At 33.8% G+C, this 11,884-nt stretch overlaps 1 protein-coding gene across 1 annotated transcript; it reads left to right on the top strand.

Annotated features, from left to right (window-relative positions):
• The first annotated feature begins 847 nt into the window (after nucleotides 1-847).
• Nucleotides 848-11,441, top strand: LOC126969121 (ubiquitin-like-conjugating enzyme ATG3). The gene is made up of 7 exons (XM_050814432.1): nucleotides 848-1,277; nucleotides 1,358-1,546; nucleotides 1,741-1,854; nucleotides 2,851-3,003; nucleotides 4,575-4,730; nucleotides 5,622-5,749; nucleotides 7,946-11,441. The coding sequence occupies exons 1-7, from the start codon at nucleotides 1,206-1,208 to the stop codon at nucleotides 8,097-8,099; spliced, it is 966 nt and encodes a 321-aa protein (XP_050670389.1). The 5' UTR covers nucleotides 848-1,205; the 3' UTR covers nucleotides 8,100-11,441.
• Nucleotides 11,442-11,884: the final 443 nt, after the last annotated feature.

The raw sequence follows: 11,884 nt of genomic DNA, 5'->3' as shown, positions 1-11,884 counted from the left end.
TTAGTATGTTGAATTTGTAACATAATAATGTATACGTTCCTTGAAATTTTCGTCTTTACGTCCGGTAGTCCAACAATTAACGTCCCTTAACTCAAAAAGTATGGACATTAGAAAAAAGTTCCGGAGAGAAAAGAGATCCGGAGCGCGCCGATGCGGAAAGATTAAAAGTTGTAGAGATTATGTTTAATCTAAATTGATGGATTTTTTTATTAATCCAATATTTTAAGAGTTATCGGCCCAGTTAAAAAATCTGCTTCATTAAATGGGCCATAAATCGTAAACAGTAAGTTTTACAAAAAAGTTTTCAGGAAATAAAAGATACGAAACTTATTCTCTACAGTAATGGTTTCAGAGATATCGGCCAAAAACTTTTTTCACTAGCTCGTCCTAGATACGCAATAGGCCTGCTGGATCTGGCAGCAGTTTGTGATTTTATGCTCAGTAGTGACCCTAAGCCTTCCAAAAAAAAATTGGATCAAAAATATAGTGCAACGTTAAATTATTCTACTTTTACTGGCCAATCAAGTAATTTAAACCGGTTTCGTTGAGTTTTTTGCTGACCACCTATAAATGACTTAGGTTGACCGGGTTGAAGGTGTAATCACACTACACAGTTTGTAAACTCGAATTGTACTCAAAACGTGGTAGTCTACCTTCGACATTGGCTTTGTTTGTTTTTATCTTTGTCGCCCCTTCCACAGAAGTGAGGAAGAATAGATAGAGCACTTTTGTGAGTTTGTATTAAGTGGATGATTTGTAATTTGAAATTTCGCTCATTCATCATTGCTGGCTTTTGATACTCGAAGTACCTAGCTTTGGTACCTAGTTGCTACTTGCTAGTAGTAGTAGCCATAGATAGACGGTCTGGCTTAAGTATAAAGTTGTAGGCAGGAGGCAGAACACATTACTGTAACGAGCATTTAAGAATCCGTTGGTTAATTCTTAACAAATTGTGGATAGTGACATAGTAAATATTTTACTCTTTGTTAATGATAAGACTAGATGGTTAAATATTGAATAGTGATTTGTGACCACCAACGTACACACACTACAGTGTACGTGTAACACGTAGTAAGAGGATCTAGAATTGCCTTTGTAGTTTGTAAGCTAGAAATATTAAATATTGCGATTTCTGGGAGTACAACTGACTACCTACTAAATTTACTTGCGATCATAAGGAAATTAGCCAGGATCTGATAAACAACATGCAGAGTGTTATTAATACTGTAAAAGGAACGGCTTTAGGAGTTGCCGGTTATTTGACACCAGTTCTGAAGGTAATAATTAATAATAAGACATGAAATAGTATTTCATAGATATATTAATACAACGCCTATATAATATTTGCGGTATTTAGGAATCAAAATTTCAAGAGACTGGTGTGTTAACTCCAGAGGAGTTTGTGGCCGCCGGTGATCATTTGGTACATCACTGCCCGACCTGGCAATGGGCAAAGGGGGAGGAGGCCAAGATCAAACCTTATCTGCCAGCTGATAAACAATTCCTTGTTACAAGAAATGTACCTTGCTACAGGAGATGTAAACAGGTAAACAAACTCATAATAATAAAATATCATTAGAAAAATGCAAATAAAAACTGTTTAATTTTATCCTGCACATAACATTATATTTAATTGAGTCAACAAGTTGTGATTGTGACATTTAACATTGTTATTTTCTAGTTGAGTTTGCTTCATGTCTATGGATTGTCTCTTATGACAATGAATAAATAATTTTGTAGATTGAATACTGCGAAGACAATGAAAAAATAATTGAAGATGAACAGGATGAGGATGGGGGCTGGGTAGATACACATCATTATGATTCTGCCGGTTCACCAACAGTTGAGGAGAAGGTATATTAATAACTATATAAGGTGCCACTGGCCGCTACAGTTATTAATTTATTTATTATTAACAAATTACACAAAAAATCTTATACATACATATGAACTTATTCGAGTTTTACAGTGTACAAAAGTTCGTCAGAATACGTAATAATATAAAGATGATTTAAATTTGAAGTGTAATACTTATTACAAAAAAGGTAAAAACTTAAGATTACATACAGATATTAATTATTAAGTTCAAAAAAAAAAACAAAAAAGCATAAGCATTTACATGTTAATATAATGTTTGTGGGTTCTTTGACAAAATATCTACTTAGATTCCTTCAACAGGTTTTTAGAAAAATTTACTAATATTTGTTTCATTATAAGCCATTTTTATGAAATAGGAGAATGAATCACCCGTTGGTAAGAAGTCACCACTGAACAAACTAGTGGGTAGCCTGTGGTCACAGCTCTTAAGCTATCTTACTACTCCTGTTTTAGTAGTTGTATGTTAAAATAATGTCCATTTGATGCTCAAACAAATGCATGTTTGACATCAAAATTTCCAGATTGAAAATGCTTAAACCAATTATAATGTCAATTCAATTTTTAAAAATTCACTCATTTTGATAAAAACAAATGTAAAATAGTTCGAACAATTAATTTTTTGGAAATTTGTTTCTTGTTGTGAAACTTAACCTTTTTTCATGCCATCAAAAGCAGCATTTACATACTGTACACAAAAAAAAGTGTGTACATCTTTATCCTTTAAGGCTGGCAACACTCCTGTGATTCCTCTGGTGTTGCAAGAGAATGTGGGAAAAAATACTTCCCTGACCTATATCATAAACTATACTAAGTAAGAAACTGCCATGTACACAAATGTAAAGGCATTGCTTGCTTGGATTTCTTTCTTTAACTAATTAGTATTTAATTTCAACTCATAATAACTAAATATTCCTTAATAAAAATTATAAACATCGAACACCTGCATATCATCATATTTGACTGTTATAATAGGTATGTGAAATGACTCTGGAAGCTGCTGAGACTGGAGACAGTGATGGAGGTGGTGATGAAGAAGATGATGATGATGAAGAAGATGGAGATGATGGCGAGGCTGAGGATATGGAGCAGTTTCAGGAGTCTGGACTTTTGGATGAAGTTGACCCGGTATGAAGGTTTTGTGCATGCCATTAACCATCCTAAAATCAGGAAAGGTCTAAACTCAAAATTAATCACCAGTATAATTATCTCTAAATACCACTCTATGGTGGTCCAAAAAAGCTAATGTTCAATGGCTGGCTTTTGAGTTGATAACTTGTTCAAATTGGCAAAAAATTTCTTGTGAAATGCGACATTGTGAAACCAGTCATCAATTTGAAGCGGATTGAATTTCATTTTTCATTTTGCTGATATGTCCGGTGATGGAAATTGGCTGCTGGTAACCTGAACAACCTCCTCTAATAAAAGATGATATATCGAATATGTAAAACTGTATAAATACAGTTTATTCTTTATCACTGTTTATGAAATATTTGATATTATTCAAACACATTTCATATATTGCATACAATACCTTTCAAACTATTTTGTTATGTTTATTACAGCCATTATAAAATACTCTATTTGCCTTTTAGTTTCTTGTGCTATGTTTTCCTGACAAGCTCTATTTTTTTCGAACATATGGTAGATTCAGTAATTTAAAAGAAATATTTATTGTGACGATTAATAAGCGCTTAGTTTTAGCTTATATAGAATAAAGTTTATACTTTGAGTATATGCAGTAGAAGATTTAGAGAGACCATATATTTACAATGCCAAAGAATTAAACGGATTTAATACTAGATGATTAGCTCTTTATTATTTTGTTCAAATGGAAGTAGCTACTTACTTAGTACTAGCTGGTACTGAAAAGTGTACACTAACTGAGAAGATATGACAAGGGTACTTTTTAAAAGTTTATCTCCACCCATGCTTTAAATCCTCTATTAAAGATTCTAAAACACCCAAAGTCGTAATAACCATTACATCATCCAAACCAAAGTGTTGTAATGTTGTACTGAATTTCATAACAACACTCCTTGGTATTTTTTTCAATCCCTTCACGCGCAAAGAGTTTCAACAAACAGCCACATTCTTATTGCTCGATGCGTGGTATCTGTACGAATTTCAAAAAAAGAACATTTTCGTTTACGCGCGTTCCACATCACCAGAACGTGGCGCGCCGTAAAAAAAGTAGGTTATTCGAAACCCCGCCATTTTTGTTGAATAAATGAGCGATTCAAGTTTTGACAGCACACCACCGGATATTAAAGATTAAATGCTGATCATAAATAACATAATATTCAAGTGAATTTTAATAATTGCACAATACAAAATGTAAATTACTACTAAAATAAATAATTCTTGAGTTTATTTGTATATAATCAGTAATGGATGATATTAGGTTACTACTAGGACTGGCTGTTTTAATGTTAGCAGTAAGCTGTTTCAGAATATTTTAGAGGATTCATATTCTGGGTGCAGATAAACTGTTGATAATTAGGTATCAAACCCACATTTGTGTTTTAATACCCCTTATTACACAAAAGTTGCATAAATAACTAATAAAACATAAAGGGCTGTCAGGTGTCATTGTTTTAAGATATTATTAGTTTATGGTTTTATGTATGAGTATGTGACTTGTGTTTCATTAGTATGAGCCCATGTAAAACATTAAAATGCTTCCAATATCCTTGTAGTCTACAGCGCTGGCGCCACGTAAAGAAGTAAAACAGAAGGAGCGCAAACAGAAGACTGACGGGGACGAGATCGTACGGACTCGAACCTACGACCTCCACATCACGTACGACAAGTACTACCAGACGCCGAGGCTGTGGCTCATCGGGTATAACGAGGTACACATTTTGTGGCATGGCAGAAACCATTAAGATTACCTAAATACATTCAAGTAAAACTACAACATACATTAGAAATGATAATGCGTTTCTTACAGACACTCAGACATTCATGAAAAATAATTTGATGATGTTTGTCGGCTATATTAAATAAATCTAAAACATATTTTACAACTTCTACTACTAATAAAAAGAAAAGTGTGTGTGTACTTGTACATGCACACAAGAAGTTATACTTCTTTGGCCTTACAAAGCAAAAAACCTTAAAATTATTTATTCCTCATGCTATTCTATTTTTGTAGAAAGAACAATATTGTAAAAATCTTGCACCGATGGCTTTGGCAATTAATTATTAAATAACGAATACGGCTGTACGGGCTTGCACCCTTTGCCTATCCTAATAATGGACGAAGAAACAAAAAAAAATTAACAAATGTCACGCGCATCTTAAAATTTCACTTTCATCATTTTTTATAACGCTCCTAAAGAAGTATAACTTCAAAAATATATTTAAAGAACAAATTTAAATTCAATTATTATTTAAAAAATTACAAAGCCTACGCTTTAATTAATTTTGAATTATGGTTAATGTCTAAACCCTCAAACCTTGATTATAATAATTATTGTATGACCGCGAAAGCCTTATTAAAGTTTAGTTACGAGGACTTACGAGAACATGGATAAGGGACATCAAGAGAGCAAGGCACTCAATTTTACTGTTAATTATTTTGTACAGAAAAGTTATAAATGGTGGGATTTTAATAATAGGATTTGATAATGACGCAGACGATCGTTATACGAAATCAAGTCTCGTACGTCGGTCAGGTGAGATTTAACTGCTATTTAGGAGAAAGTAGCTAATTATTGTAAAAGTATTGTGTTAAAATGTAGGACCGCAAGTTGCTGACAGAGAGAGAGACTTACGAGGACGTGTCCCAAGACCACGCCAAGAAGACTGTCACCATGGAGACCCACCCGCACCTCTCCGGACCCAGCTTGGCCTCTGTCCATCCGTGCAGGTATATAGTGAACTAATGATAAATTGAATGATTTAAAAATGTGAATGACAAAAATGTTTAAATTTGAATTGAATATTTTATTCAATTTCGTACAAGAGAAAGTCTCGACCTATTGTCGATAGTCATGCAGAGTAAAAATGAAATGTATTGAAATACAAACAGAGAAATGGACAATAGAAAAAATTATAAAAAATACTTTTTTGCCATTATTGTTTGAAGAAAACAAAAAGGCAATAAAAGGCATTTTTTTTTCATCAAAATTGATTCCTTTAGAATTGTTTTAAACAGACTTCAAAAAAGGAGGAGGTTCTCAATTTGTCGGTATGTTCTTTTTTTTTATGTTTGTTACCTCAAAAGTTTCGACTGGATGAACCGATTTTGATAATTCTTTTTCAATTTGAAAGCTAATGCTTCCCGTGTGGTCCCATTGTAATTTGGTCCAGATCTGACAGTGGCATCCATGAGATAACCATAAATGTCTTAAATTTGCTATACATACGTATAGCAAAGTGGATGATAAATTTACGAATAACTCAATATGGCGCCAACCGATTTCGATGATTCTTTTTTTATTGGAAAGGATATAATTCAAAGATAGTTTGGTGAGAGTTTGGTTAGGATCTGATTACGGAATCCATGACAAAGTAATGGAACTCTTCTATTCTTAGTAGCAAATTAACGATACCCGGCCGAATCTTTTTTATGCTATCCGGATATTTAAGTCATTTAGTCTAAGTCAAGTTATGGTCTAGTAATTGTCGTAGTCGAATATGATGATCAAGGGACTCCATAACGACTTACAGTAAGGGTGCGATCTGTGAAAGAATTTCTCACTGTCTGTAATCAAATTGTAAAGCACTTACGTTCCGTTTTCAAGGGCACCATAGCTGATGAATTTACTAGTGAAATGATGTTTATGTCATATTATTATATTACGATTCAAAGTGACCAGCGGAAATACGATGCCGCTCCCAACTTTAGGTTTTTGAGAACCCTGAGCGGCTCTGCAATGAACTTCCTGTTTGTCTCGTCAATATTTTACGTAATAATTACGGACAATAATTTTACATAATAACTTCATAAGAAAACATTGATGAAAAATTGCAGACTTTTATGAACTGAATTGAATTATTATCACTAATTTATCATTATTTTGTATAATGCAAAAGAGTTTAAAATTACAATTTTTTTTCGATAAATTGACATTTTTTTGCACTCGTTAGTTGAAATATTTATTTACTTACATTAAACCACACCTCGAGCCGGTCGTGCCTCTCTGTCGCTTTTTTTATGAAAATAAGGGACGAGACGAGCAGGACGCTCAGCTGATGGTAATTGATACGCCCTGCCCATTACAATGCAGTGCCGCTCAGGATTCTTGAAAAACCCAAAAATTCTGAGCGGCACTGCAATTGCGCTCGTCACCTTGATACATAAGATGTTAAGTCTCATTTGCCCAGTAATTTCACTAGCTACGGCGCCCTTCAGGCCGAAACACGGTAATATTTACACATTACTGCTTCACGGTAGAAATAGGCACCGTTGTAGTACCCATAATCTAGCCGGCTTCCTGTGCAAAGGAGCCTCCCACCGGTCGCTTGTTCCTCGCTTTCGATGGAGTCGGTGTCATCCAAGATAGGTTTGTTACTACATACATAGTTATAGGTGAGATGTGCTTGAGTCGTGAGGAGGCGAGAGCGAGTCGCGCCGGAAGGACACCGATTCCAAAAATGACAATAATCGTAACTAGAATTAGATTAATTAATAAGATTGTATAAAAATACGTAATTATTTTTATACTTTTTAATGCATATTATATCTATTGTTTTGAAATAGTGTTTTTGAAGTTGGTTGTTTTTATGTTAAAAAAATTTTTAATGAATCATAATATAATAAAAAAAAAATGTCAAAAATAATTTTAGGGGTGACCCTTATCATTAAGGGGTTTAAAAAATAGATGTTGGCTGATTCTCAGACCTACCCGATATACACATAAATTTTCAAACAAATTGGTTCAGCCGCTGCGGAGGTGTGTGGCAACAAACACTGGGACACGAGAATTTTATATGTTGTATGTAGCCGCAGTTTTTATTGTACTTTATTACAATTGTATTATATATTATATGTATATATTTGATACCACCTCTTGAGCCCCAACTTCAACAGCCTTTAAGATGATGTTATTATTGATGACAGGCACGCGGAGGTGATGAAGAAGATAATAGAGACGGTGACGGAGAGTGGCGGAGAGATGGGCGTCCACTCGTACCTCATCGTGTTCCTCAAATTTGTGCAGACTGTCATACCCACGGTGGAGTATGACTTCACACAGAACTTCTCCATGAACTAGACCATGGACCTCACCAGCACCGCTCGATGAGGAGTTGAACACCAAAGAATAACTGACACATACATGGCATTTACAACCAAACCAGCTTAAGCAGAGCAGTTAAGGAATTTATTATTTTATATAATATAAAATGTGTACTCGATGAAATGTTGAAAAAACACAAAACAAAATGGAAACAGTTAAATATAAATGTCTTAGATCATTTATACGTCCAGATAGACTTTGACAGCTGTGAAAACGTCGAAAAAATTGAGGTTGACAGTTAACCTCTATTTCCAGCTTTTCGTTTATTCATGAAGAGACCGCTATATATAGCAGAGTTGATTAATAAAGGCATAAAAGGCATTTATTTTCTCAAAATTGATTCCTTTAGAATTCTTTTTGATGTCATTTCTAATATACTAGACACTTTCTATCTCTTCGGAAACAAATGGCCCTTTGAGAGAGAGTAGAAGCGGCGCAAGAAACTCTACCAGCATTGTTTTTGCTCTCTTTATAATCAAACTAGCTGACCCGGCAAACGTTGTTTTGCCATATAAAGTATAATTCACGCGATAGTTTTATAAGTAATAAAATATTGCCTATATTATAGCCTGTACATCATTTTGTTCTATTGTCAATAGTTTTTGCAGCGCACGCAAAAATAGGTTTCCGATTTTACACCTTGTGTTACAAAATAGCAATTTTATTACGGATCCTTAATTTAGAAAAAAAAAAACATAGCCTATAGCCTTCCTCGATAAATGGACTACCCAACACTGAATCATTCAAATCGGACCAGTAGTACCAGAGATTAGCGCGTTCAAACAAACAAACAAACAAACACTGCAGCTTTATAATATTAGTATAGATATACAATATTGTATTGTCATTACTAATATACACTCGTCATTGGCGAAATGTAAAGGATATGCTATCAAGCCAAACAATAATAATTATTATTATAACAAAGTGAAAAAAACTACACACTGAAGTAATAAACCTGGCCTGTTTTCATCAGTTGTCTAGCAGCAAGAGGCTCTATCTAGGACATGTAAATTATCGAAGATAAATGTAATAATGAAAAAGATGTGAGTTATTCCTTTGAAGAATATCATTCCAGGGATGATCAGATATTAAATAGGGAACGATAGGGTTATTAGTTAAATATATTTCTAATTATATTTGATTCTCAGTTGATATTTTATTACGCTCAAAAGTTAGCTAGCTAGGCTATTAAATTAGGTCAAAATGCAATTTTGATATAAATACTCTGTTATGTTGATGGCCTTAAGTAATTGTAATCACTATCCCCCTTATTAATAATGGTCGGCTAACTTAAAACAGCCGCTAAGGAGTGTTTTTTCTCATTCTGACTTAGGTCAATAGAAGAAGACAGAGTGAGAATTAGCAATGCTTTCAGTTAGCAGACTATTATGAATAAGGGGGTATAAATTATTAATTATTATCGCTTAGCAAAGATCTATTTTACTGTAGTTAAGTATGTAGGATATTGAACGCTATATTTTTAATGCAAGTACATATCTGTAATGTAAACTGTACATAATAATTCTATACTTTGTTAACTTTGCCAAGGTAATAAGTTACATTTAGTGTCGGTAAAATACAGATTATATCGAGTCTGGACAAAATATTGTTTTATTTTATTACGTAAAGCAATCTTAATAAAACTATGTAAGTGATTTATTTATTTTAAACTATCCTAATGTTGTAATTTTTATTGAGTGTAAATTCCGTTTTTCCGGTTTTGTCTTCAATCAACTCGACACGTGTTTCGTCTCTGCACGAGGCATCCTCAGGAGATGTTGACTCTTGCCAAATTCTAGCACGAGTATCGTGGCGAAACACGTGTCGAATTAAGTAATGACAAAACTGAATTTACGCTCAATTAAAATAAATTTGGATAAATATGTTTTTATTTTGCAAAGTAATTCATTTTTTTTTATTAAAATCTGTTAGTAATTTCTACCTGTGGCTCTAATGTTGGTCTTTAATTTGTCTGGTCACGAATCTAGGCATTTAGGTACTGTTTCAAAGGGAAATTCGTAACGACGCACGCACACAGACTCAGGTCTCAACAAGGCCAATGAGCGGGAGTCGCGTCGACGTTGAGACACGCGTGACACCTGCTATGTGTGCGTGCGTCATATGACTTACTGTATTAGGTTAGCATGTTACATGTTTTATGTTATGTTTGTCGCGATATTACACTGGATACATTTTAAATGGTTTCGTAAAGCATTTATTGAATTATTTTAATTTTTTTTAAACGTGTTGATAAAATGTCTTTTATTCGACTGTTATCTATGATAAATATCAGATCTTGCCCAAATGTACAAAACAATCGGATTTTAATAAATTTAATAATTAATTATGTAATTTAGAACCTTTTTTTATTTCTTGTATCATTGACGCTGTATTTCATATTGTAGTTTTGTATTAAAAGACCAGTTACGCTCCTGTGATTCCTCCGCTATAGTAATAGGTCATTATAGGCTTCGGTGATCATTTTTGGCTGGCATTGCGTGCTTAACAAACGAGTACCGAATACATAAAATATATTTGGAAAAAATGAACCGAAACTCTACATGATAGGTACAAAGCAACATAATTTATACGTAGAAAAGCAATTTGAAGTATTTAGCGCACTATATTTTCGTACTCGAATATATTTCGTAGTTATTTTTAAAAATTGTTTAAAATTGTCGTACTGTCACGCTTCTCAAAAGAACAAACAAAATCTGTCTGCCTGTGTCAACCCAACGCCCTGTTTATATAACAGCTGCGAGAAATTAATAAGTAATTTTAATTGCCGTATAACGGTATGTAATGTACATATTTTCAGAGCGATCGAAAGTCAAAATTTATACAGATAATAATCTGTATTAGTCCTTATCTTGCGAGTTAACAGACAGTCGGAATTAATAACGGAAGCATCACTACCCACAACCGTACGAGTAGGGTAATGTATCATAGACGCACCTAAACACATAGTCGGATTTGGTACGGCGGAACGGACGGTCTTGTAGGTGCCTCTCACCAAAGACCGGGTCTTACTCGGTACGGTCCGTGTCCGATGGTTTGGCCGTACCAAATGCAATCATGTGTTTATATCTAGCATACCCTACCGTCTCACAGCAGCGCGCGGCTTATCTGTGGCAAAAACAGTTTCGTTGGGTGCGCCCCGAACACTGTTACTTCTACTGGTACTTGTGTGATGTGACCTTAATATAACCGTTAGTTCCTCACTAAAATGTACAGTCACTTGTTTTAAAATAACCGCCAGCCGTTTTGATATTACGCTGTTGTATATTTGATATTAATAAATATGATCTATATGTATCGATTTTGTTTTATTCTCCTATTTGTAGCTATTATTAGTAGTTTATCAATATCACAAGTGTTTTAATCCCTAATTATATACAGTTACATACACATATTTATCTACCCACATATCGCCTCCATGATGCATTCAGGAGTCGCATATTATGACCACCGTAAATTTTAACCGATAAGTTTTCTGGCAGCTGTCATAGTTATTTTTTAATTAAGAGACAAACTAGAGTCGGCCCCAACTATCATATCGTTCGATATCTTACATGCAACATTTGTTTTTGTTTGTAAATTGACATTTCATTTCGAACTAAACGTCATCTGAACTGATATTAGAATATCATATCAAATTTTTTTTTCGGAGACGTTCGATATTTTAATGATATAATATTTTCGAAATCTATGATATTATTTATCAATAATAACATTTTTACTGGTAAAATATATGTTTT

This window comes from Leptidea sinapis, chromosome 17, assembly GCF_905404315.1.
Source record: "Leptidea sinapis chromosome 17, ilLepSina1.1, whole genome shotgun sequence".
Lineage (NCBI taxonomy): Eukaryota > Metazoa > Arthropoda > Insecta > Lepidoptera > Pieridae > Leptidea > Leptidea sinapis.
Note: the sequence above shows the minus strand (reverse complement) of the source record. Positions and strands in the feature narration are given on the sequence as shown.

Bases quoted from the DNA above. Each gene is read 5' to 3' on its own strand.
- LOC126969121 (XM_050814432.1), top strand. From the start codon at position 1,206: ATGCAGAGTGTTATTAATACTGTAAAAGGAACGGCTTTAGGAGTTGCC. The intron at 1,855-2,850 runs GTATATTAATAA...CTGTTATAATAG, and splicing joins CACCAACAGTTGAGGAGAAG to GTATGTGAAATGACTCTGGA. The intron at 5,750-7,945 runs GTATATAGTGAA...TATTGATGACAG, and splicing joins GCCTCTGTCCATCCGTGCAG to GCACGCGGAGGTGATGAAGA.